A 27,564-nucleotide genomic window follows, 5' to 3' on the forward strand; every position below is an offset into this window, starting at 1 on the left:
AAAAAAACACAATAACCACCCAGTCACCTCTTGGGCTTGGCTGCTGCGTGCCTGCCTTCTGGCCCTGGTAAACCATATGTATTAGCTTGTGTGAAGGCCTCTAAATATTACGTTCCTAACTTGTGAAATTTGTCCCTAGGGATTATCAGTGTGACACAGTGATGCTCCTAAATCTGATACTGTTTAAAGCAGCTGATTCTTCTCGAAGTATCTATGAAGTTGCTATGCAACTCTTACAGGTTTGTAAACAAATGTTAATGAAAATCTTTTTACTCGAGACCTAATAAAGCACATCAGTCTCTTCTTGCCTTGAAAGTATACTGATATCCAGCTTAATTTTTAATAGCAAACTCTAGAATCAATTCCTGAGGATCATTTGAAATAGAAGACAAAGATAATATGGGTCATTTAAGTTGTAGAGGGATTATATGTTACCCCACACACACTTGTGTGTGTGCCAGTGCTGATAAAAATTGAATGGTTAGGGCCTATGTATGTGTATAACTATTTCTGTTCAGATAAGACTGAGTTGAATTTTTTTTTTTTGAGAACCAAGTGAAAAGTAATTATCTCTTTTATGATAACCTTGTATAATTTTCCTTTATTAGGCTGAGAAATATAACCTAGAAAATTAATTTGCCAGGCATGGATGCATCATTATTATTCAATGCTTAACTAATGGATAATAGATTGAGGTTCTTTATTCAAATCAAGGGTTAAGAATGGGGTTCAAGGAGATGTTGATTTTTCCAAAGGGTTTGAATTACGCCCTAATGTCTTTAGTTAAGAAAGTTCAAGGGGGCTGGGTGAAAAAGGTTAAGGGAGTAAGAAGTACTAATTGGTGGTTACAAAATAGTCAGGGGGTTATAAAGCACAGGGAATACAGTAAACAGTGTTGTCATAACTATATATGGTGCCATTTGGATACTTAAAATACCGGGGGGACCACTTTATAAAGTATATGATGGTCTGACCACTATGCTGTACACCAGAAACTAATACAAAATAATGTTTATTGTACACTGTAAGTGAGAAATAAAATTTAGAAGAAGAAAGTTCAATGGGGGGGGGGGGGGGAAGACATATATACTACTATTTGTAATACTTTAAACAGTAAAAAATAAATAAACTGCACTTGTTAAAATAAAAAAAATAAAAGAAGAAATTTCAGTAGTGTAGTTCTTTAAAGAATTTTTAGTTTATATTCCATATTTAATGTGTGATTAACCAAGATCTGTTTGAAGATTTTATTTCCACTTACACTTGTTTTATATAGTCATATATTTGACCTGGAAAGTGGTATGTCTTTTTCAAGTAATTTTATATTAAGTTGCTGATGTTATTTTCAAACTATGCTACTAACCCAAAGCATTGCCATTAAACACAAGGAGTGCAATGCCTTGTACATAGTTACATGTCTTTTGCAAACATTTCTTGGTATTTGAAATTAACATGTGAAGTATTTTACAATCTATGTAACTATGTAATTTTTAAACTGGAATATTTCTTGGGAGGATATATATATATATATATATATATATATATATATATATATATATATTATAGTTGAAATGTGGAGGACCCATAACATCTTAAATTGATGGCATTACATCCCCACAGATCCTGGAACCGAAGATGTTTCGCTATGCTCACAAATTGGAGGTTCAGAGAACAGATGGAGTGCTCAGCCAGCTGTCTCCTCTGCCACATCTGTATTCTGTCTCATATTATCAGCTGTCTGAGGAACTAGCAAGGGCATATCCTGAGCTGACTCTCGCCATATTCTCAGGTATGATCATTGAACTGGTTAGTAGTTTTTTCTTTTTTAGCAATCATTTCTGAAATACTACTTTTAGGAGATTTTAAATATATGAAAGTTGAGGTTGTTTTTGTTTGGTTGCCTTTTTTTTCTTTTACTTAATTGTTGAAAGTATCACAAATGTCCCCTTTCTTTTGGCTTGTTTATAACTATAGAGATAAGCCAGAGAATTCAGACAGCTCACCCTGCTGGGAGGCAAGTCATGCTGCACTACCTGCTGCCGTGGATGAACAACATCGAGTTGGTAGATTTAAAACCTTTGCCCACAGCAAGACGACATGATGACGATGAAGACGACTCCTTAAAAGACCGAGAAGTCATGGTGACTAGCAGGCGCTGGTTACGAGGAGAAGGCTGGGGGTCCCCACAAGCCACTGCCATGGTTTTGAACAACCTGATGTACATGACAGCGAAGGTAACATGGGTTTGAACTGCTGCACAGAATTACTGTGTTCATTAGGAGGAGTAAACAAGGTTAGGAGTAGATGAGGAGATTAGATAATCCTGTGATAATCGAACATATATGCATTATAAATTCCTTTCTCTAAAATAAACTTCTCATTAGATATAAAATACCTTCTGTGCGGGGGGGTGGGGGGGGCATCTAAAATCATGTCGTTACAGTCAGGTGCCGCTTCATGGCAGGGGTGTGTTCGGAGGAATTCGCTGTTAGGCAATTTCTTCGTTTACGAATGTCATAGAGTGCAGCCCCCTACACACACAGCTGTATGGTATAGTCCATTGCTCCGAGGCTACAATCCTGAACAGCATGTACTGTACAGAACACCACGAGATTAAATCAAGTTCAAAAGAAAGTGATGCAGTCAGGAGATGCGGTAAACACTAGATATGTGAGGCTGTTGCTGGCAGAACACAGCATATTGTTTTGTGGCAGACTTTTTTTTTTAATAAGTAGAAAGAATATGCTGTATTTTCAACCAGTAACATAACTGTTTATTATCATTATCGAGTATCGTGTACGATACACAATTGTATGTGCTATACTTCTGTACGACTGGCAAACACCAGCATTACCTTAAACACATGAGTAATGTGTTGTGCTATGATGTTATGACATGACATTGCTAGACAATAGGAATTTTTGATTCCCATGTAATCTTCTGGGACTACCATTGTTTGTATATTCTGTCGTTGACTGAAATGTTATATGGCCCATGACTGTCATGGTATTTATGTATAGATTTGATGAAAGAAATGATTATTCTTCTGAAGTATGGGAAAGATGGAAGCTTCCTGTAAAAACATTGTTTTCTGATATCGCATGATGTGACAAGTTTGCTGCATAGTAGACAGCCTTTACTGAGATACGTGTTGTGTTTCCTGCACCTAGTATGGCGACGAGCTGGCCTGGTCGGAGATGGAGAACGTGTGGACCACACTTGCAGATGGCTGGCCGAAAAACCTGAAAATAATTTTGCACTTTTTGATCAGCATTTGTGGAGTGAATAGTGAACCAAGCCTCTTGCCTTACGTATGTATTCAAGTTGATACTTAACTTAAAAAAAAAAAAGTTCATGGTGTCGTGTCAAGTCAGAGTATAGGCATCAGTAGACAGACCTGCAGAGGCAAAGCAGGGCCAGGCTGAGGACAGTCAGGAAACAGCACATGGGTTTACTCGCTGATTTATTTAACAAATATTATTGGCCAGGCACTCTTATTGCAGGCCAGAGGCTCTGCAGGGTTATAATCTGACGGCTGGTACAGATTTTATTTACTTAATGAATAAATCAGTAATTTAATAAAGTCCAGTCATGAGAAGGGCTGCAGAGGACTGAGAGTGAATAACTTGGCACCACGGCTGTCTGGGAGGATTAGAGATGATGCTCAAGAGAAAGTGTTACTGAAGCAGAGACCACAGTGGTAGTTTTTGCTGGGCAGGTGCTGGCATTGGGGTATCAGATGGAGCAGGGTGGTCAGTCAGAGTTCAGTGCCTAAACCCGTGTGGAAGCAAAGGAAAGCTTGGTAAGAGATAGACCATGAGGAATAAGGCAGTCTTTGCCTTGTAAGGGGAAAGCAGTTCTTAAATCTGCTCAAGAGACTATGAAACTATCAACCATGAGTGTTGAACTGAATACACATATGCATGCAAACACACGTGCACACACTCCCTCACCTACTTTGGGTCTTTTCCCAAAGGTCCATTCTCATGGACACCTTTGCTGGCTCATTCCATCTAAAACTGTAAGTGCCCATTCCCACACAAGAGTCTTTTTCTTTCCCTGCTTTGTTGATTTTCCTAGTATTTATCATCATCAAACGTATACAGGGTGGGGGGTAGGAGCCGGTAAATGGGGGATAAATGGTGGTGATGGTGAACACACCGTTCAATTACAAGTTTCATTATAGAATTTTACACCTGAAACCTATATAATTTTATTAACCAATGTCACCCCAATAAATTTTTAAAAAGGAGCCATTTTTAATGACAATAATAATTCCTCAATTATTTTTTAAATGATACAAGTACTTTGTCTACATTATTTCATTTAATTCTCACAGTAAGTCTGTGATTTTGGTAAGATTGCCACAGTTTTACAGATGAATAAAACAAGGCAGAGAGAAGAGTAATTTCCTTAAAGTCACACATCCGTTTAGCATCATCGTGTGGTAGGTAGAGCTGGAGCTCCAACCCAGATGTGTTTGTGAGGAGGAGTGAACGTTCCATGGAGAAGGTGGCGGAGTTGGGGTGAGGGTGGGGCTCGAAGACTTGACAGGATGGGGGGCAGCAGTGTCCCCTCAGGCCAGAACAGGCACAGAGAGGCAGCGGTGCACCCGGCGGCCAGGTGACTGGACCTGAGAACAGGGAATTAGCACATAGAGCAGGTTGGGTAGGAAGTCAGTTAGCGGCGGGTAACCATGATAAGACTTGTGGAATGAGAGAATAAAGCTTGTTTTAGGATTTCTCCAGAGGTCATATGAAGCAGAGCTTCTCACACGTCTGTGTGCATGTGAATCATCTGGTTGAGTAGTAAGGGGAAAATATGGAGGAACATACATACAAGGCACACTGCTGGGATTGTTTTCACTTAACTCAGACTGTGCACTGGGTTACAGTGCTTTGTACATCGTCACCTGCTTAACTCTAACAGCTATCTGAAGCCCCCGTTTTGCAGAAGGGAAAACAGAGTAACTTTCCAGCTCCTGTAGGTAGTAAGTGTTAGATCTACATTCCCATCCAGGCGGGGTAATGTGGGTTCAGTTTAGTTCTAGGTCCTTTCTTATTCTCTACTCTGTACTGCTGGGTTGAATGTAGAGAATGGGAATGCAGAATAAAGGATAAATCCTGGGTTTAAACGACTAAAAATTAGAGGAATACTTGGGATGTATTAATTCAGTTTTTTCCCATTAAGAAGATAAATTGTGTTATAGGAGAGCAATTCTCTTTTGCTTTCCTTTAACCAAAAAGAAAACAAGCAAACATGTAAAGGAAGTAGATAATGTTGTGGAAATCATTAAACAATATATTGAGATAATTTTAATAAGATATAATGTTGAGGGTCAGAGGGAGGATAGTGTTTATAAAGCTGATTAATCGGTGTTTTATTGCTGATCAATGTGATACTCCATTTCAATTGTGCTTATTAATCTGCCCCTTAAAATGGAACTTGCAAAATTTGTCCCAAGACAGATTTATGAAGTAAAGATTTTGCTTTTTCTTTTCTGAATGGCCTCTCTGTGACAGGTGAAGAAAGTTGTTGTGTATTTAGGTAGAGACAAGACAATGCAGTTGCTGGAAGAGCTGGTGAGTGAGCTGCAGCTGACTGACCCTGTCAGTGCAGGAGTCACGCACATGGATAACCCCCCGTATTACCGCATCACGTCCAGCTACAAAGTCCCTTCTGTCGCCTCAGGTGAGAAGTTACAACCGGTTACTCTGTCTCAACAGAGAGGCTTTACCTAATTGTTCATTTTAGCAAGCGTTTGCTTTAAACATCATCAAAATAAAAGCAAACATGAGTCATGTATGGTAATTAGCTTGACAGGATTTTGTAAATCCTCATATGACTGAAGAAATTTGACAATCTAAAGATTCTTAATATTTTAGAGAGAAACATTTATATACTTACTCAGAACCAGAATATAGATTTATATATCCTTGTATTCATTTTAGTGAATATAATTAATGCTCAATATAGAAAACACTTACTAATTGAAATTACACTGTAATTTTATTTTTCATTATTTGAGCATATATTGTACATAGTGTCCAATTTTGTGAGTGAATCTCTCTCTCTCTCTCTCTCTCTCTCTCTATATATATATATATATATATGTGTGTGTGTGTGTGTGTGTGTGTGTATATTTAGTTATTATAATATTTTGAATTTAAGAAACAAAGTCCCCGAGGGAATAACTTCCAGTGAAAATTGATTATAACATCTGGGATATTGTAGATTAAATTTTTATGAAACTCTTTGTTTATAAACACTCAGTTTGTATTAAATGTTTTTGGCCTGTTAATTATAACACTATCTGTATAATTAGAAATCTTTCATGTCTTTGAAATTTATTTTTTGTCATCTATTTTTATCTCAGCCTTTTGTTCTACTTTCTTAGAGGATTTCTAATAATGCTTCTGTTGAATTTTCCATATCTGCTAGAATGTTTTTAATTCCAAAGAGGTTTTTTTTTTTAATTAGAATTTCTTTCCTAACACTCTGTTCATGTTTCATGGGTGAACTATCCACTTCTATATCTGACAAAGTTTTCTCCTCCCAGCGTAAGTTCCTATTTTCTCTGTATTACTGTTTGTTTTGATTTGTCTTAGTAAAAGCTTTCCTCAGAAGCCTCCCGATTGTAGGGTGGTCTTTTCATAGAGTGAAGTATAAAAGAGTGGACTGGATGTTCTGTAGGGATATATGGAACTTGTTGACTGGTCATTTGTTGTACGATGATCTCACTGATGCAAGTGTCTCTAGGACTTTTCTCTTGGACTAACCCAATTTCCCACATAAAACTCTACTACTCACATGCCTGCAGTAGAGGGTGTAGGGATGTGTGTGTGAGTGTGTGTGTGTGTGTGTGTGTGCGCGCGCGCACAAATACATAGAATCCATAGATACACACAACATAGTCTTCAAGCCTTCTAGAAGCCCATGGGATAAGAAGATTGCAGGGGATACAGTCACAAATTTTAGTATGTATATTTTGATGTAATGCCCCTATTCTTCCTCCCTCGATTGGACATGGTGTCCTAGTCCAGAAATCTTCTGATTTAGTCTCATCAGAAATGATTTCTGGATGTGGAAAGAGATGGCCACCCAGTTATAAGAGGCAGGGGGATAGATCTTGGGGACCAACTACTTCGGCAATAGATTTTCAACCTATTCTGCCCTTTTTTTCTCTTTTTTTAATAGAGAGATGAAGGGAGAGTGATAGAGAGATAGAAACATCAATGATGAGAGAGAATCATTGATTGGCTGCCTCCTGCATGCCCCCTACTGGGGATCAAGCCTGAAACCCAGGCTTGTGCCCTGACCAGGAATCAAACTGTGACCCCCTGGTTCATAGGTCGACGCTCAATCACTGAGCCACACCGGCAGACCAAATTCTGACATTTTTAGCACCAACTTCAATCCTTACTTCCAGCGGTACTTGATGCCACTAATTTCTGAGCCTTTTTGGAGATTCAACAATATAGGTATGGAAGCTTCTTGGTTTCCTTAACTACCAGCTTAGGACTCGGCCTTCTTAACACTAATTTACTTCTTGACCATTGGCTTTTCAGCATCCGAATTTCTATTGCTATTGTCTTCTTTCCTTCTTGGTCACTATGAGTACATTCCTTTTTAACAATGCCTTTGCTCTCATTTTACTGGAGTTTTGACATCTATAATTTGATGTGTTTTTCTCCTATTGAGTTATTACAGGTTTTAAATGCACGGATACTGTTTTGTTTCTGATTACAGGAACTACTTCCAGTAGCAATACCATGGTAGCTCCCTCAGAAGGCAATCTTGATAACAAGCCCATGAAAGAGAACGCTGAAGAGAGGTAAGCACTTGTCTGTCCTTCCTCAGCCTTTCAGTGGGACCGCAACTGAGTGTCGTCAGGGAAATCAGCCGTCTCTGGGTTGGGATGTGTATTCATTGGGTCAGAATTCTAGTGAAAAAATACATTCCCATTTTGGAAATTTTCCACATGGACTGTTTCAGCATTAAAGATGCTGATATGCTAGACCCTTGTATGTTCTCTCAGGGATGAGCTGGTGGAGGATGGTCAGTGACTGTTGGTGTTTACATTTTTAAACTTTTCTCAGTGGATGTTTACTCTGCCTGTTTCCTATAAAACAGGTTTCCCCAGAACATAATATTAGCACAACAATTTAACAAAAACCTTCAGGTAGAACTAATTGACTTATAAGCTTAAGCTTTTGGCTTGTGAGGTGAAAATTAATATGTTATCATGGTAAACTTTCCCTAATATTTTGTGTACTGTGTTCTCTTTTAAGCATAGAGAGTGTAACGTAGAGTGCAAATACTGTTTTTCCGTGAGCCGTGACTAACTGCAATGATCATTCCCCTAGCTATGTGCACCTAGACATCTACAGCGGACTAAACAGTCACTTAAACCGTCAACATCACAGACTAGAATCTCGATACAGTAGCAGCTCTGGAGGATCTTATGAAGAAGAAAAAAGTAATACATTCCAAATGTTCTTTTTTTATAATTACAATGGTGAGGTGTACTATTAATTATATTAATGCTAATCTCTTTTTCCAGTAACTTGTTTTTAAGAGGAGTATTTAACTGCCACTAGTGGTGTTCCAACACAATCTGAAATGTCTTGATTTTAAGAGACAGTATAAGTGGGGAATATTTGTTTTAAAAGCCCAAGTTCCCTGTAGCTAAATCAAGGGACTTAAAAAAATAGTTCTCAAAGAGCATCATGGAGCAGACCCTGGCAACAGGCTGCTTTTTTTATCAGGTGCTCTTTCTCCCTGGAATCCTGTTTTACTCGCATTCTCCCTTGCAGTTGCAAAGTGAACAAGCTACCCAGGTTCACTGTGACTCTAGGGGAGGGTAGAATAGAAGCACAAACCTTCAGACTGGGAAGGGGCCCTGGAGATGGCCGGGTCCAGTCTCCTCATTTCGCACAGGATGGAACTGAGGTCCAGAGAGGTTAAGTGACTTACCCACGTCACACAGAACTCACATTTCCTGATGGCACATTCGGTCACACCCGGCAGCCCCCCTGGTGCAGAGCGGATTTCCTTTTCAGACGGGTTTTGTTGGCCCTCTCTCAGGAAATTTAGAATGAGCAACTTACCAGAAGGCCCTGTTACACGGCAGCTTCACCTGTAACGTGGTGACATGGCTTGGAGATCCATTATGGAACCATAAGAAACTGCTACTGTGGTTTTGCTTTGACGTAAAGGCCGCAACCTCAATCGGTATCTCTTCTCTCTCTCTCTCTCTCTGACTTGCTTAATTTGAGAATACCTATACCCCAGGTCTTGCCTAGCAAACCAATGTCAAAAGAGTGGGAAATTGTTCTGATCACTTTCCAATGCTATGAATAGTTGGTGTCTTACTAGAGTTTGCTTATATTGGCAGAAAATAGCTGGTGTAGAAAATGAGATCATTTTATTTTGATAGGTGACTCAATGCCACTTTATTCTAATTGGCGACTGAAAGTGATGGAGCATAATCAAGGAGAGCCACTGCCCTTCCCACCAGCTGGAGGCTGCTGGTCACCACTGGTGGATTACTTGCCTGAAACGTCATCACCTGGATTACCTCTTCACAGGTGGACTACAGCGTCATTCCTATTTCATACGAGCCAAATTCTGCTTAACACACTGTCAGCTTTCTCGATGCCATCTGACAGCGCAGGAGACAAAGCAACCTTCTTTCTTTAGATACCGCGACCAATGAGCTCAGTGCGTTTAGGTTTTGAGAAATCTGAAAACTCACAATTCTGACTGTATACGATGAGTATGATGAAATCTGAGTGTGCTGCTGCTTTTTCTGGGTGTCTGGCATAGTTACTTGACCTTTCTGGGACCCAGTTACTACATCTGAAAAGGACGATTCTTATGGTGGTAGGCACTGTTATTTTGAATTGAGTTAAACTGAACTTTACCTAACAGAATCACAGGAGAACAGTTACTGCATTCTTTGAAAATGTATTGATGCACCAAACACGCATTGAACACCTACTATGTGGCAAGCAGTGTGCCAGGTCTTAGGGTTGCAGATGAAGAAAAGATGGCCCTTGACTTGAAGGAGCCCTTAGCAGATGTTTTTTTTCCCTAAAATTGTCACTTAACAGTTTCTTCGGCTGAATTCCTTTTCCTCTGTTTTTCTTGAGAAGTTGTTTGTTTGTTTTTTAACAAAATACAATGTTAAAGTCTTCAAGTGATTTGCATACAATTTTCTCTAGGTTTACTCCAGTGAAACCTTATAATAATACTCTTATTTGTCATAGGTGTAACATAGCAGTGATCCTTTTGACTGACCTGATCATTGATCATAGTGTGAAGGTTGAATGGGGAAGCTACCTCCATCTTCTTCTTCATGCAATTTTTATAGGTAATAAATATTTGACACTAATTCCTTCGTTTCATGTTTGTGTGATAACTGAAAGGCAGTATGACTTAACAAAGTTCCAACGTGTTTGTTTCTGTGCTTTTTCTGTGCCGTTTCCAAGACACTTCTCCCTGTGATTCTCGTGGTCTGGTGGGGTTCTTCTCAGCCTCTCTTTTAACCACAGACAAGTCTATCCCGTTTTCCTAACCTGTGGCCCCTCCCACTGCACACACAAATACACAGGCCCTCTCGCAGGAATACTTCTGTAGCTGTGGCATAAGTAAAATTAATCTACCTCTGGGGTTGGAAACTTTCAGAGTAAATGGAAAATTAAAATGGGTTCTAAGTGTTTCCCAAAAGACTTAGCTTGTGGACAGTCTAGTCTGATTATTACAGGTGAAACTGCGCCTTGTGCAACAAACACTGGGCTCCATCACACCGAACAGTGCCTTTCATGCTTGTAAGATTGGTGTCAAAATAGCCGTCTTCCAAGTTTTCCAGATGTGCACATTCATAAATGTATTACTGCATTCCTTTGGAAATCAAGCATCTACTGATTTTCTGTTGTGTGCTGGGCACAGAAGATATTTGCCTTTTTAAAATCATTTATCTAGTGTTATGTAACAGAGTAATTAATTTTTAAGATTACACATAAAACTCATTGAAAACTTACCTCCTGGATTTTCCCTATTTCAATAGGACAGTAGGCTATGGTGCACAAACTCTAGGCCAGCGGTTCTCAACCTGTGGGCCGCGACCCCTTTGGCAGTCGAACGACCCTTTCACAGGGGTCGCCTAAGACCATCCTGCATATCAGATATTTACATTACGATTCATAACAGTAGCAACATTGCAGTTATGAAGTAGCAACGAAAATAATTTTATGGTTGGGTCACAATATGAGGAACTATATTTAAAGGGCCAGAAGGTTGAGAACTGCTCTAGGCCAATAAAAAACTTTATGTAGTGTACCATCTTCCACAAAATATTTTAATTTTTTTAAAAAATATTTTTTTATTGCTTTCAGAGAGGAAGGGAGAGGGAGAGAGAGATAGAAACATCAATGATGAGAGAGAATCATTGATTGGCTGCCTCCTGCACACCCCACACTGGGGATCGAGCCTGCAACCCAGGCTTGTGCCCTGACTGGGAATCAAACCATGACCTCCTGGTTCGTAGGTCGACGCTCAGCCACTGAGCATGCTGACTGGGCCCACAAAATATTTTATATAATTTCTGTATTTCTTTAAAATACTAATTTGGTATCAAGAATGCTCATTATTTCTCTTTACTGATGATTATTTTCTACTCTTCCTTTCAGGGTTTGACCACTGCCACCCTGAGGTGTATGAACATTGTAAACGTCTGCTTCTGCACTTATTAATAGTGATGGGACCCAACAGTAACATCCGGACTGTTGCTTCTGTCCTCCTCAGGAACAAGGAGTTTAATGAACCCAGGGTGCTCACAGTCAAACAGATTGCACACTTAGATTACACTTTCACAGGTATTTGCTTTAAATGTATCATTTGAAAGTGGAATCGTACTTCATTAATTTAAAATTGTGCAATAGAGAAAATCAAGTAAATAAAAGTTGAAATACTGGAGTACATTTTTTTAAATGTAGTTTTATTATTTTAATACCATTGTCATTTTGTATTGACCAGTAAAAGAAGGAATTAAGTTTGGAATATTTGAGTCTGTATTGCTTTTAAGTATCTTTGTCATAGAAATTTTTTTCTAAATGTGTTGTTATTGATTTTAGAGAGGATGGGAGGAGGAGAGAAATATCAGTGATGAGAGAGAATCATTGATAGGCTGCCTCTTGTACATCCCCTACTGGTAATTGAGCCGTGACCTCCTGATTCATAGGTCGATGCTCAACCAATGAGCCACACCGGCTGGGCTGTCATAGAAATTTTAAGTTCTGAACATATAAGTTGAAGATACAATGAAAGAGTGCTTAATTTACTAAGCACTGATCATCAAAAATATGTTGAACTTTATTAGATTCCCTCCTAATGTCAAGATCTGAAATATTGACAAAGGAAGACATTAAAAAAATTTTTTATTCACTTGATTATATTTACTGCATTTAAAATGTTATACATTTTTATTGTATCACCTGGTCAGACATCTTTATAAAACTTTATGTCCATAACTAATGATAAGTAAATAAATAAAATACAATGTTACACATTTTGAAGTATATGAAGTTTCAAATCACACATTTTAAAGTAATGAGGTTTGAATGAATGAAAATCTAATATAAAATTTACTTCGCTGTTGATGTGAATTATTTTTTTTCTTTGGGAGTTATACTTCTTTCCTAATAGCCATAACTTACTTATTCCATTTATCAGTATCAGTGTCCTTAGGTTAATAATTGATGATCTAGAAAATAATTGTTTTTAAAAACTGAAATAAAATTACTTTGTAAGTTAAAACTGTGTTATATAACCCTATACCTAGTAAAACAACAATTATTAGGAAATTTATTCACCTTTTAAAACTATGATTAAAAGATGCATAGAATGAAGTTTACTGCCTTTTTATGTTAAAGGTGTTTGCTCTTGTTTGTTTTTAAGGCTCCTTTTGCCATTTTCTAAAGATGGTCCTTAGTAATATCCTTTAATATTATTTAATAATTGACATAATATAAGTATTACAAATAGACTTTAAAATTGCCTTCCTTTAGGTAAAATGAATCAGAAAGTATAGAGTCCTTTCCATAACAAAAATCAATTCACGGTTGGGACAAATAAAGGGGACCAGTATGGACTGATGAACAGGGGTAGATACAGAAGCAGAGCAACATTGAACAGAATGTTAAACTACAGTGGGAAGCCTGGGGAGGGTTGGGGGGGGGATTAAGAGACCAACTGAAGGACTTATATGCATGCATATAAGATTAACCAATGGACACAAGACACGGGGCGGAGGGGCGGGGGGTAGGGGCCGGGGGAATGTCAAGGGGGGGAAAAAAGGAGACATATGTAATACTCTTTGTAATACTTTAAGAAATAAAAATTATTAAAATATTAAAAAAAAAATCAATTCACATCAGAGAAATGTGACTGACTTACAAGTAATAAATGTTGAGGAAATACACTGAAATATTGGGGAAATGCCACTTTCACCTTTTGGCAGCAGATGGCAGCAGAGGACTGCACAGTAAATACAAATGGTTACCTTAATAACAGGCTGAGATAATGTTTGCCCAAAAACTCCATCAGAAGGAGCGCCGAGTCTCTCACGCATGCCAGATAGTCTGTAAGGAATGATAGTTCAATTCAGTAAATACTGTGTGAGGTTTCCTTATGCTTGGTATTCATGCCCGCCTTTCTCTTTCAGCAGGTGTTAGTGATTTTATACCTGATTACCAGCCCTCCCCTATGACTGACTCAGGGCTTAGCTCAAGTTCTACCTCTTCTAGTATCAGCTTAGGAAACAACAGCTCAGCCATTTCCCATCTGCACACCACCGTCCTCAACGAGGTTGACATCTCTGTGGAGCAGGATGGAAAAGTCAAGACCCTCATGGAATTCATTACCTCAAGGTAACAGTGACACCTCTTACCGTCTGGCAGCATGCATGTGCGAAGTTGTTCCTTCATTTGTCAGTGACAGAGAGCCCTATTTTTTTCTGAGGTGCCATTGCTTGGAAATACACCGGTCTATATTGTCCACTATTAATAAGATCATGGCGCACCAAAGCATTCTTCTGTTGTGTTCACACTGTTGTACCCAAGGAGGGCCTTAATTGTGCCTGGAGACCAAGTGCCCAAAGAGAATACTGTATTATCTAAGTTTTACATATGCCACTTGCATTAGCTACTTCCCCGGTCAACCATCAAGTATTTATTTGTGGTGCACTCTTTGCAAGGCACTGTAAGTAAAGAAGAAACTCAGAAGGGGAGGAACGGGCTGGTATTCCACAGCAGGAGCAAAATCTTGGGGGCATGAGGAAAGGGGCCGTAATCCAGTCCGGCTGTAACGCTGAGGAAAGGGAGTTTCTAGACAAGAAAGCTTGGGAGAAGGCAACCTGGAGGGCCATGAAGCCTCAGCCATAGGTTACAGATCTTTTCTCTTTTAAGGGAGAAGACATTATTGAAAACTAGTGGCCCGGTGCACGAAATTCGTGCACAGGGGTATGTCCCTCAGCCCAGCCTGCACCCTCTCCAATCTTGGACCACTGGCTCCTAACCGCTCACCTGCCTGCCTGCCTGATCGCCCCTAACCACTCTGCCTGCCAGCCTGCTCACCCCAACTGCCCCCCATGCTGGCCTGCTCGCCCCCAACTGCCCCTCCCACTGGCCTGATTGCCCCCAACTTCCCCCGCCAACCTGATTACCCCCAACTCACACCCCCTTTCAGCCTACTTGACCCCAACTGCCCCCCACTGGCCTGATCATCCCAACTGCCCTCCCCTCCTGGCCTGATTGCCCCTAACCACCTCTGCCTCAGCTCTGCCACCATGGCTTTGTCTGGGAGGACGTCCAGAAGGTCTCCCGGAAGGTCTCCCAGTCTAATTAGCATATTACCCTTTTATTAGTATAGATTAGTATAGATACTTGAGCTGAATGGGGAAGGTGGGAGAGACAGTCAGCCTCTTAGCATTGTGTGGGATGGCAGGGACTGAAGGCAGCATGGCCACAGAAAAGGTTTTCAGGGCACTTTGAGTGTAACCCTTATTAATCAAGTTGGTGGCCTTGAGAATACAAAAACGTTTTAAAGGAAGAATCAACAGGACATTATCCCTTCCTAAACGTTCCCTGTGGCTTTCACTAGTTAATGATTGTCTTGCATTACAATCTAAGTGCAGTCTAGCCTCTACAAACATAATGTATTGGCCTGTAACACAGACACAGTGACCAGTACTCTTCTCGCTTGGCAAAACTTGTCATCTTTCCCTGCTACCCGTGAGCGAATTTGACTGTAACGATGGAAGACGGCAATGCTGCCCGACCTGGCTCTTCCCCTACCTGCGCGGCTCACTGCTTATCCATGTACATAAACAGTAATTGGAGGGTGTGACCGTGACACGCTATTGGGTGTACTCAAGTGTGACCCTTTCTAATTGCAATGGTGTGTGTTAGGCCAGTATGAGTAAAACTGTCAATACGAGTTAAAAACCAAAGGAATTGCATCTGTTCTCTGTTTTCAGAAAAAGAGGGCCCCTTTGGAACCATGAGGACGTTTCCGCCAAGAACCCCAGCATAAAGAGTGCTGAGCAGCTGGCCGCGTTCCTGAAACACGTGGTTTCTGTTTTCAAGCAGTCTAGCGCAGGTATCTTTCCGTGTTTGAGATAATATTTCCCTTCCACAAGATATTTTAAGGTGATGTCAAAACTTCTGATAATGTTTAGCAAAAAGCAGACATATCAATTATGCTTAAAATACAAATTTTTAGGCAGGTTTTCTTTTTTTACTTATTAGTGATAACAGATTTGTTTTTCTTTGAAGAAAAGTTCAGTTACTCCTTTAAAATAAAGGTATTTGGGACATTCTGGGGTGCTTAGTTTCATGTATGATGGCAGCATAAAATTATAATAAACTATAGGCCCGGTGCATGAATTCATGCGTGGGTGGGGTTCCTTGGCCTGGCTGGTGATAGGAGCCGTCTCACCCAGTCCCAATCAGGGGCCAGCCGGCTAGGGGGAGGGACCGCGGGAGGTTGGCTGTGGGAGCGCACTGACCACCAGGGGACAGCTCTGCGTTGAGCATCTGCCCCGTGATGGTCAGTGTGCGTCATAGCTACTGGCCGGTCATCCAGTCGTAAAGGTCACTTAGGCTTTTATATATAGAGATTGTGTCATAGAAAAAATTACATTAAAGAACATATATAGGGGTGACAAACTTAAAAATTCTTTTTTATGCAGATATTGGCTTTTATGATCTAAAATGTAACACATTCTGAAAGTTATAGTAAAAGTGTGGTGAAGGCCTTGGCGGGGAGGGGGGCCAGGAGCAGGGCGGAGGGGACCATGGAGGAAAAAGGAGAAACATCTGTAATATTTTCAACAATAAAGATGAATATTTTTTTAAACTGGTGTCTGAAGCAGTAGTTCTCACTGCTGAGGGGTCCTGTTGTCCCTCGGGACATCTGGCACTGTCTGCGGACATTTTTGTCACAATGCGGGGCAGGGGCAAGTGGTTACTCCCAGCGTGCAGTTGGGTGGAGGCCAGGGAGGCTGCTGCACGATGAATACTGCACAGCAAAGACTCACCTGGCTAACATGTCAGTAGTGCTGAGGGGAGAAACCCTGTTCTCAAGGGTGACGTCCCCGAAGATTAGAAAGAGGAGCCACCGACATGCAGATGGGGTTGAAGGAGAGAAAAGGCACGGGCTCATAGCGTGGGGGCGCTGTCCGCCCTGCCGGCACGCAAACGGCGAGCCTCCGGCCGTCGCCCTGCATTCTATTCTGGAAAGCAAGAGCCACCGACTTGCCTCCTTTCTCTTCACAGAAGCAGTTCATTTGGAGCATCATCTTAGTGAAGTCGCTCTGCAGACAGCACTGTCCTGTTCTTCCCGACACTACGCTGGGAGATCCTTTCAGATTTTCAGGGCCCTAAAGCAGCCTCTTTCTGCAGCTACGCTTTCTGACGTTCTCTCCAGACTCGTAGAAACGGTGGGGGATCCAGGAGAAGAGGCACAGGTATTTCATTAAAGTCGTGCAGCGGTCAGTGACCATCTACTTGCCGTCAAGGACTTAGTGCCAAATACAGGTCGCTGCAGGCGGGGCAAGATCATGGTCAGACAGAATCATTCCTGTGGGATGTTAACAAAGGTTTGTGATTAATCTTTCATAACCTTAGTGCCTATCGGAGAAAGCTTTACCTTTACACACACACACACACACACACACATCCCTGGACATTAGAGATGAGAAGGTAAAAGAGATAAGAAATTAAATTTAAAATGGAGTGTTGAATTCCATTTCTTAAGATACATTGAGTGAAATATTGCAGCAGAGAACTCAAGTCTCTATTACCCCGTTCAGGACACTGGGGATACGGCAGTGAGTAAGACAAAGGGCCTGGCATTCTGGAGCTCACATTCGGTTGGGGAAATAAGCCTTTCATCCACCAGTAATGTACAGCATAATTTTACTTAGCGATGCTATGATGATAAGGTAGAGTAGAGGGTTAAAGAGTGATGGGAAGGAGGGAGCAATTTTTTTTTTAATCCTCCCCTGAGGATATGTTTGTTTTTCTGCATTGATTCTAGAGAGAGAGGAAAGGAGAAAGAGAAACATCGATGTAAGAGAGAGATATCAATGGGTTGCCTTCCATACATGCCCTGACTGGGAATCAAACCCGAGACCCTTCGGTCCGTGGGCCAGCACTGTAACCGCTGAGTCACACGAGCCAGGGCAGGAGGGAGTAATATTTTATGTGATCATCTAAGAAGGTGACTTTTGAACCCATACATCAGAAGTGAACCCTGTGATAATTTGGGCAAGAACCTTTCTGGCAAGGGAAATAAGGCAGACAAGTGCAAAGGCCCTGAGGCAGAAGCAATAGGCTTTTTTTGAAGACCTTCAAGCAAACCAATGTCTCTAGAGCAGCGGTCGCCAACCTTTCGGACCCCGTGGACCACCGGTTGGTGACCGCTGCTCTGGAGTGTGTTGGATGGGACTATCTGAAGGCAGGAGATTGATGGGGTGGGCAGGGCTAGATCATGTGAGGCCTAGTAGACCCTGGTGAGAGATAGGCTTTTACTCTGAATTGATGGGAAGCCACTCAAGGGTTTGAGAGGAGGGTGATGGATATGATTAGCTTTTCAAAGACTTGCCCTGAGGGCTAGGTAGAGTCCTTAGCGGAGCAAGAGTGAAAGCGAGGAGGGTCAGGTAAGAGGCTACGATAAGAGTCCAAGCCAAAGTGTGGTGAGAGCTTAGATTAAGGGAACCTGTGGAGATGGAGAAAAGGGGTCATATTTAAGATATATTAAAAGTAGTATTTTCAAGACTTGTTGATAGATTCGATTTAAATGTGAGAGAAAGAAGCAAGGATGGCTCCTAGATCTCTAGCATAAGCAATTTGTGGTGCCATTATAATCATTTTATGCCATTAATTTGATGAGTTTTCATCAATCAGCAAGATCATGTTGCTTAAGAGTTTAATCAATTTATAATGTTACTGTGGAGTTTGTTCTATTTTTAAATCTCCTTGGGAAGTCCGTTTTCCAGAGCATAATTAATGAGAGTTTGCCCTTTTTTCTAGGGATTTGTGATTGAGCTTCTTCTCACGTTGGAATCTGCGATTGATACTTTGGCTGAAACCATGAAGCATTATGATCTTCTTTCTGCCCTTTCTCAGTAAGAATTTAAACCAGGCAACTGGTAGATTTGTATATAGAACTTCAGTGGCTGAATATGTATAGCTATGGCGCTGTCTTATTCTAATACTGGTAGTGAGAATGGTACTGAAGAATTGGGATGGACTAGCAGTGGGGAATGAGCCTCAGACCGTGAGGATGTGTGGGAAGTCACAGAGCCATGCGTGGCAATGCTGTTGCTCTTGGTCAAAGATGGGCTTCCCTGACAAGCTCCATTCCCGCGGCACTTGGCGTCCCATGGTCCCCCCTAGCAGGCCAGGCCCCTCGGGCTCACACTTTCCTTCTCCCTGGAGCTGCCTCCCTCCCACTTTCTCTTCCTTGCAAACCCTAAATTGACTGAACTGAAGTATCCTTCAAGTCCCACCTCAAATACCACCTCCTGGCTAAACTTTTCTGACATCCCCCTCCCCCAGGGAAGTGCTAATTATTCCATCCTTTGGGTTCTTACAGTGTTTTCTTTATATTTTAATAACAGCAATTAACAGGCTATAAATGGGTCCATTTAGACATCACTCTTCCCCGGTAGATTTTATCAGATATTCTTCACAGTTTGCATACTGCTGGCACAGGTAGAAAGCATTCTGTAATTATTCTTCAGTCGATGATAATTGGATATGGGGGAGGAGAAATCAAAGACTTAACTTTTGAGTTGGTTCTTTTGGAAGGAGTGTGCATTTACAGAAATGGAGCCACTGGGACCATCAAGTCTGGGAATAAGACAGATGAGGTCTGCTTTGGACGTAACATTCGCTAAGTCCCAGAGCAGAGCTATCCATGATTACTGCAGCAGAATTTTCACTTCATGTCAGACCTTATCCAACTCAAAGCAAACTGTGGGCCACGGTAGAGAAGATACTGTTGTACATTTTGTTTTAATGTGGAGGGAAGAACTCAAATTTGATTAAGCAAAGTCAGATATACTTTAAAATGATTTTCCCTGGGAACAGTTATCGTTTTTTCAGTGTTTTCAAGAATAAAATTAATGTAGCGAAAGAAATGACCGTGCATGCATTTGTCTTTTCTCTTTTAAAGAACCTCATATCATGATCCTTTCATGGGAAACAAGTATGCAGCTAACAGGAAAAGCACTGGACAACTAAATCTAAGCACAAGTCCCGTTAATAGTGGCAGTTACTTGGGATGTAACAGTAATGCAAGGAGTAACTCTTTGAGATTAAGTTTAATTGGTGACCGAAGAGGTGACCGGCGGCGAAGCAACACACTGGATATAATGGATGGACGGATAAACCATGGCAATAGTCTAGCCAGGACTAGAAGCCTGTCCTCTCTGCGAGAGAGGGGCCTGTATGACGTGCAGTCCACTACTGAGCCTGCCAACTTGATGGCCACCATTTTTTGGATAGGAGCTTCCTTGTTAGAATCCGACTATGAATATGAATACCTCCTGGCCCTCCGGCTTCTCAACAAACTGCTTATCCATTTGCCTCTGGATAAATCAGAGAGTCGAGAGAAGATTGAAAGCATGCAAAGCAAATTGAAATGGAATAATTTTCCAGGCCTTCAACAGCTCTTCCTTAAAGGTTTTACCTCAGTGTCTACACAAGAAATGACCGTGCACCTCCTCAGTAAACTCATTGCTGTCTCCAAACACTCGCTGGTGGACCCTTCCCAGTTGTCAGGTACCGCTAAGAGGATCGCTCCTACACTTCACTTTTTACTGTAGTGAAATGTAAACTGCTTTTTGCTTGGAAATCTACTAATTTCTGACTTTCTACAGTTACAGTTTTTTTAAAATATGTGAGATAGCTTAAATTCTTTGCTAAAAGCTAAAAATATTTAGAAGATCCAGTATTCCAGGAAATAAAAAGTAAATGGTTTCTGTGAATCATTGAAAAAATACTTTTAACTTCTAAAGTTATGTGCAATAACATGGGTTACTGTTCGCTTTCTTTTTTTTTCATATAGGCTTTCCTCTTAACATCCTTTGCTTATTGCCTCACTTAATCCAGCATTTTGACAGCCCAACTCAGTTTTGCAAAGAAACAGCCAGCCGGATAGCAAAGGTAAGCAAATGTTATGCTGAAAGGTAACATGAGAGGGAAATTTTTCTAGAGTTTATCTTCAAGGGAGATCTTTTTACTGTCACTTCTTTCTGAATTTGTATTCTTTTTATGCATGTAAAAGTGTTATGACTCAAGTTACAACTGCTGAAATGACAGTGAATAAAATTCATTAGAGTAACACTCCTCTAAATCCGTCTTTTTCTGCTTTGTTTCCCTACTTTATCCTCTACCTTTCTGGCAGTTTCTAATTCACTCATTTATTCACTAGCATATTTACTGAGCACTGGGTGAGGTGCTGGAAATACAGTGATAAAGAACATGGAGTACTTATCCTGCAGGCCTTAGAGAGAGGATGAAATCAAGGAAGTAGACAGTCACCGTAGAATCATAAATACAGTGAGAGGGCAGAGTACTTTAGAGGCACAAAACAAAATCTTCCACTAGGAAGTCAGCTGACTTTGAAGACTGAATAGGAATAACCAAAGTAAGATCCCTGGGTAGGAAACAAAGGACAGGCTGAGGGTGGAAGTTTTCTAAGGAGAAGAAGTTGATGTGCAAAGGCCCCGAGGAGGAAGAAGGCAGAATGTACTTGGGGGTTCTGAAAGTTCTCTCTTTATATTTGCCTTTCTCCTTTTAATACTCTTTTCCTCTTCTCTCTCTGTCCCCTTCATTTCTTTTCTTCCTTATTTGGCTCCTCCCCTTCCATTGGACAGTTCTGAAATAGAAATGTAACTTTTTAAATCATCTGTTAGCATTTCTTATAAGTGTTATCCTTAATTTTAAAAGAATGTGATTAAATTTTATATTTGTAACAATTTCTTCTCTTAACAATAAAGAACTCTCAGATATTTTACCTTCTGCTCATACTTAATAATAATTATTTTTGCGGGGGGGGGGGTCACATTCAGTCTTAGAAATAGTTTTTCAGACTAAAAATAAAAACAGTTGTAAGAAATAGTTATGTAAATTTACAAGGAATTACATACAAGAGGAATTAGGTGAACTGGGGGGTGGTGAGTGAATAGCAGTGTCAGTAGGATAACCAACACTGGGGGAAAAAAATTAAAGAAGTTGGGATCAGAAGGGAACCAAGCAAGTAAAATCCTCTGGGAGAACTTTTTATATAAGCAATTAAAAAAAAAAGGCTGAGATTCAGTTAACAAGCAGCACAGCAGGAAACGGGCAGAGCAAGCACGCAGAAAGCCAAATACAACACCCACCTCTGGGCAGCCCAGATGCCAACACTGCTGAGTGCAGATTTCTCTCTGGGTGCCAGTGCAGTGACAAGCACTACCAGCCCAACTAACCACATTAGCAGTAATAAGAGTAAGACTCTTTTCATTATCTTGATAGATGATATTTAATTAGTGACAAAAAACTTAATGAAATCATACTGTTGATTCCATTTTTTTCTGTTGATTCCATTTTTAAATTAAATTTCTAAATAAGAAGAGATCCTTAACATAATTACTTGAAAAACATGTATTTAAAAAGAAGAGCCATTATTATAGTTCATGGAAGCATCTGCTTTGAAGGTGATTATTTGCCTTTAAAAAACCCAACAAAATATATTTGCATGAATGAAGTCTAAAAGTTATATGAAATAATTCATTAAAATAATTTTCATTTTAATACTCTAATGACACAGAAAAATGTAAACAAGGGTTTTTTTTTTCCTTTATGAGGGGTATAAAAGAAAATATTGGGGAGGAATATATTGGCTTACTTGGGGATTTCAAGAAAATAAAAAGCATAGATTCCCTAATAAAGGAAGTAGAAGCATTGAAGAGCCTCTGCCAAAATGTGCTGAATAAACTCCTAGGGTCAGTGGTCAGCGCAGCTCAGCTGCCCCACCGGGAGGGTGTGGACGCCCCTCAAGTGTCAAGCCTCCTCTGTCATAATTTGAGACAAAGAATAGGAAATTCCAAATACTTTTTTTTTTTTAAGAAATAAAATATATGGCTTTCCATGAGTCATAAATTGTGTGTTTTTTTAAGTCTGTTTTCTTCCTGTTGAGCAGCACACAGAGGTTCCATCTGTATGCTTTCAGCAACCTGCAGGATGTGGATCAAATTGATTTCTTAATTAGTCTCTCACTTAAGCTGTCGAGTAATTTTCTGCCATTACGTGCTTCCTCATTATGCAGATACCTCTGGGTCTACTGTTAGTGCCGTTGGAAAGCATAGAATCTAAAATGAGGCAACGCTTAGGACAGATGTTGTCCTTTTCAGCTGTTTGTTATGGCAGAAATAGTACGCTTACAAGCATTTGTTATGAGACTTTTTGGATCCGATTTTAACCTGGTAATTCCAAAATCTAAAGCATTTGGACTATTATAAAATTGCACAGCATATATTCCTTTTGTCCTAAATACAGGTTTTTAAAAATCATTCTTTAGGGGAAAATATTATTTAAGAATGTAAGAATTCTATAGGGATGTCTTATTGTTCAGGAAAGATAAAAAATTTTCCTGAGCCCTGACCGGTTTGGCTCAGTGGATGGAACGTCGGCCTGCGGACTCAAGGGTCCCAGGTTCGATTCCGGTCAAGGACATGTACCTTGGTTGCGGGCACATCCCCAGTAGGGAATGTGCAGGAGGCAGCTGATTGATGTCTCTCTCTCATCGATGTTTCTAGCTCTCTATCCCTCTCCCTTCCTCTCTGTAAAAAAATCAATAAAATATGTTTTAAAAAAATTTTTTTTTCCTGAAAAAGAACCAATTGTGAAATTGTAAAATGTGATTTTTTGTTAAAATAATATAACTTACTATATTTTGAAATACATATAAGGCATATCAACCAATTTTTTTTTTCTTCCTGGTGCTTGTTGTGTGGGTAAAAGGCTACTCCTGCATGAGATCGGCTGGTTGTAATGACATATCTGTAGTTTAAAAGGTAACACCACTTTCTTTACTCAGTGCTCCCGGCAATTTGTGCCGATACATACAAACCATCAATCGATGGAAGAATAAGTGAGGAAAAAGAAACTAAAATAAATTTCATAGAGGCTAGCCTTTTTACGATAGAAATGTAGGAGCAGTGTGGCCCTTTTCCAATTCTGCTTTGTTGGGGTGCCCCCAGAGGAGAATAAAAAGAACATCTTCACCTAGGACTTAGGGCACAGACAGACCAAGCAGGTGCATTTGGTCAGTAAGGTCCCCAGCATTCAGCTCCCCTGGTGCTGCAGGAAGTCAGTATATTTTGAAGTGGCCTGTAATGATTTGGGGGAGAGGGTGTAGATCTGTAATATTCTCAACAATAAAGATACATTTTTTTTTAAAAAAAGGCAGATTTGAGCATGCATAAGAAAGGATCGGCAAACTTGGGGATAGGACAATGTAAATTATTGAGCCTAAAAAACAGGAAAAAATAAAAGATTAAAGAAAAATAAAACTATTGGCCAAGGACCTTAAGAGCTTTAGGCAATTTCCTGAAGAGCAGTTTGAGGCCCATCCTGCAGAGTCCAGTGAAGTCCTTTGAGTACAATGCGTACGTTGAGGCTTTTTGCAATTTACTGCTCTAGCGGGACCTCAGGTGGCTTCAGACTAAAGCATGTCTGTCGCAGGCATCTCTGACCCTCCCAGAGAATTCCCAGTCTGAGCCTGTTTTGTATAGTTTTTACAAAACCATGAATGGGCTTTTACCAAAGACGGTTTTCCAGAGCAGCAGACTGAGAAAAAGCCATACTTGTTTAGCACCCACAGGAGTATCTGGCATAGTAATTATCTTTCCATATTATCTATTGCTTGTCTCTTCATGTCGGGGCCTTTTTTTCTCTTCTGCTTAACTTTCCTACTGTATTGAAATAAAATGCATTGAAGCTTCAACATATACATTTGTTTCACTAAATATATGTAGTATGAAATCAAGCTTACACTTGCATCTTTATTTTTGGTGAATGAAATTGTTTTATTTTTTTTAGGTTTGTGCAGAAGAAAAATGCCCAACGCTTGTCAATCTGGCGCACATGATGAGTTTGTACAGCACACACACGTACTCCAGGGACTGCGCCAACTGGATCAACGTGGTGTGTCGGTACCTGCACGACTCCTTCTCGGAGACCACGTTTAACCTGGTGACTTACCTGGCGGAGGTGAATTTACGAAAGGGTGGTGGTGGATTTCTTTAACTGCTCTGTGGCAAAACTTGTATGCAGACGTGTTTCTAAAAGGATCACTGATACTAATCTTCATATTGTTTGGAGAGTGATTATAGATTGCATCCATTTTTAAAGAAAAAGATAAATCATTTTTTTCCAGTATAAATGACGTTTTTATAAACTTTTTTTCCATGTTCAGTATTTATGTCTTCGTTCACTGTCCCTAAGGGATATGAATTCAAAATAGTGTAAACCTCAACTTTATTTAAAATGGAAAACGGGTCTCTAGAGGTCTTGATCATCGAGAATGGTCGTCTTTGCTTCTACACAAGTAGTTCTCGACTGTGAAATCCCTACTAGCATAATACAGTGTGCAGAGGCATTTCTGCCAGGGCGTTTTTTATTTTGATGATACATTTGTTTCCTGACCTCAAATATGATCTTGGTGGCTAAAAACAGAATTATTTAAAAAAAAAAACTAGCCCTAGAACCGCATAAAAAGTTGATATTTGTCTGTTGAGAAAGTAACTTCATGCCTAGCAAGTTACTGAGTAAGAAAGCCACAGAGAGAACCGCAGAAGGAAGAAGTTGCTAGTCACTAAAAATGTTTGTCAGCTTATGATAAACTAGTACCTACCTTCCTTTTTAGAAAGTTGGCTTGTAGAAATTAAGCCTAAAATGCTGTGTAAACAGAAAAGACATTATTCATAGCTCAGTGAACGTTGTAAATAATGTTCATAACACTTTAACTTGGCTACGTCCCTGACTGTCATAAAATGCTTCAGGGCTGTGTGGATTGTTAAAGTGCTTTGAGAGGCTTGCTCCCATCAGCTGTACATTTAAGAGAGCTGACACTGCGGGCCATCTGCCTGGCAGCTTCCCGGCCTGCACGAACCCAAGTCTCTCCATGTCTCCCATACCTACCCATTTAGGACAAGAGTCAGGATAAAACCAGTGCTAACCTCCTTAATCGGCTTTGAGTTTAGTTTAAGTGCCTTAGATGAGCGGTCGCCAACCGGTGGTCCTCGGGCCACTGGTGGTCCTTGAGGTCCAAAAGGTTGGTGACCGCTGCCTTAGACCACCTTCACTTTGTGCCCCCGTAAAGCTCGCCACTCAGGTAGCACCAGCTCTCCCTGAGGTCTGGACCTGCACAGTCAGCCCGGGGGTGCCACATGTGGCAGCATTTGTCTGCTCTGTAGAGAGGATGCTTTGCCCCAAATGTTGCTCTTACTAATGTAAGTTATCCTTGCTGCATTATCTACACTAATAAAAGAGAAACATGGTAATTAGTGTACGACCGCTACCCTTCCCATTGGCTAATCAGCATATCCTTATGCAAATTAACTGTCAGCCAAGATGGCGGCCGGCAGCCAGGCAGCTGGAAGCGAACATGAGGCTTGCTTTCTCCAGGGACTGCAGACTCCAACGTTCCCCGCCTGACTTGCCGGCCTCTGAGCTGCAACTCTAAGAAACTTTGTAACAAATATAGAAGCTAAACAAAACCCCAGAAACCAGCTTTCAGCCAGCCGGGATCTCAGAGGTGGAGTTATATTGTTTCGATTATAGAACACAATCAGCAGTGGAAGCCTCAGAGCTAGAGCCAGAGCTAAAGCTGGCCCAGATTAAAAAAAAAAAGAAGAAGAAGAAAAGGAGCGGTTGGGAGCTTCAGTCAACAACCGCCAGCCTGAAAGCAGCCCTCAGCCCCTCACCCAGACTGGCCAGGCACCCCAGTGGGGACCCCCATCCTGATCCAGGACACCCTTCAGGGCAAACCAGCCGGCCCCTAGGCCTCTATCCTATATAGTAAAAGGGTAATATGCCTCCCAGCACCGGAATCAGCGGAGCCGCGAGGCCTCCTGGCACCGGATCAGCGTGACAGGGGGCAGCGCCCAAACCCCCTGATCGCCCTGCAGCTCTGTGTATGACAGGGTGCGGCGCCCCAACCCCCCCCCCCCCACCCACCCACCCACAGGCCCTGCTCTGTGTGTGACAGGGTAGAGCCATAACCTCCCCATTGGCCCTGCCCTGAGTGTGACAGTGGCGGCGCCCCAACCCCCTGATCGGCCCTGCTCTGTGTGTGACGGGGCGGTGCCCTAACTTCCCTATCAGCCCTACTCTGTACGTGACAGGGGGGAGCTCCCCAACCCCCTGATGGGCCCTGCTCTGTGCGTGACAGCGGGGAGCTCCCCAACCCCCTGATTGGCCCTGCTCTGTGCGTGACAGGGTATGGAGCCCCAACCCCCCTGATGGGCCCTGCTCTGTGCGTGACAGGGGGCAGCACCCCCACCCCCTGATTGGCCCTGCTCTGTGCGTGACAGGGTACGGAGCCCCAACCCCCCTGATGGGCCCTGCTCTGTGCGTGACGGGGTGGCACTGCAACCTCCCCATCAACCCTGCCTTGAGTGTGACAGGGGGCGGTGCCCCAACCCCCCAATCGGCCCTACCCTGAGCATGACTGAGGGTGGCATCACAACCTCCCGATCCGCCCTGCTCTGTGCATGACAGGGGGTGGCGCCCCAACTCCCCAATCAGCCCTGCTCTGAGCCCGACCAGGGGCTGCACCTAGGGATTGGGCGTGCCCTCTGCCACCCGGGAGCAGGCCTAAGCCAGCAGGTCGTTATCTCCCAAGGGGTCCCAGACTGCGAGAGGGCACAGGCCGGGCTGAGGAACCCCCCCCCCCCCCCCCCCCCGCAGTGCACAAATTTTTGTGCACTGGGCCTCTAGTTATGAA

General features: G+C 41.5%; 1 protein-coding gene across 7 annotated transcripts in view; it reads left to right on the forward strand.

Moving 5' to 3' along the window:
• The window catches only part of FRYL (FRY like transcription coactivator), a 204,999-nt gene that overhangs the window by 135,684 nt on the left and 41,751 nt on the right, over window positions 1-27,564 (forward strand). For 5 of the 7 annotated variants that reach the window (XM_070396963.1, XM_070396929.1, XM_070396939.1 and 2 more), the window contains 17 exons: window positions 140-239; window positions 1,621-1,789; window positions 1,975-2,234; window positions 3,171-3,311; window positions 5,523-5,691; window positions 7,750-7,834; window positions 8,367-8,479; window positions 9,440-9,590; window positions 10,272-10,375; window positions 11,694-11,879; window positions 13,727-13,931; window positions 15,539-15,660; window positions 16,839-17,029; window positions 18,597-18,691; window positions 19,744-20,351; window positions 20,638-20,735; window positions 24,657-24,827. In XM_070396963.1, coding sequence (XP_070253064.1) covers window positions 140-239; window positions 1,621-1,789; window positions 1,975-2,234; window positions 3,171-3,311; window positions 5,523-5,691; window positions 7,750-7,834; window positions 8,367-8,479; window positions 9,440-9,590; window positions 10,272-10,375; window positions 11,694-11,879; window positions 13,727-13,931; window positions 15,539-15,660; window positions 16,839-17,029; window positions 18,597-18,691; window positions 19,744-20,351; window positions 20,638-20,735; window positions 24,657-24,827 — 2,968 coding nt within the window. The remainder of the gene's footprint in view (window positions 1-139; window positions 240-1,620; window positions 1,790-1,974; window positions 2,235-3,170; window positions 3,312-5,522; window positions 5,692-7,749; window positions 7,835-8,366; window positions 8,480-9,439; window positions 9,591-10,271; window positions 10,376-11,693; window positions 11,880-13,726; window positions 13,932-15,538; window positions 15,661-16,838; window positions 17,030-18,596; window positions 18,692-19,743; window positions 20,352-20,637; window positions 20,736-24,656; window positions 24,828-27,564) is intronic. The other 2 variants (XM_070396936.1, XM_070396970.1) reach the window with 1 other exon arrangement.

Source organism: Myotis yumanensis, unplaced genomic scaffold (assembly GCF_028538775.1).
Source record: "Myotis yumanensis isolate MYYU_CA2020_CCGP unplaced genomic scaffold, mMyoYum1.0.hap1 SCAF_1, whole genome shotgun sequence".
Taxonomy (NCBI): Eukaryota; Metazoa; Chordata; class Mammalia; order Chiroptera; family Vespertilionidae; genus Myotis; species Myotis yumanensis.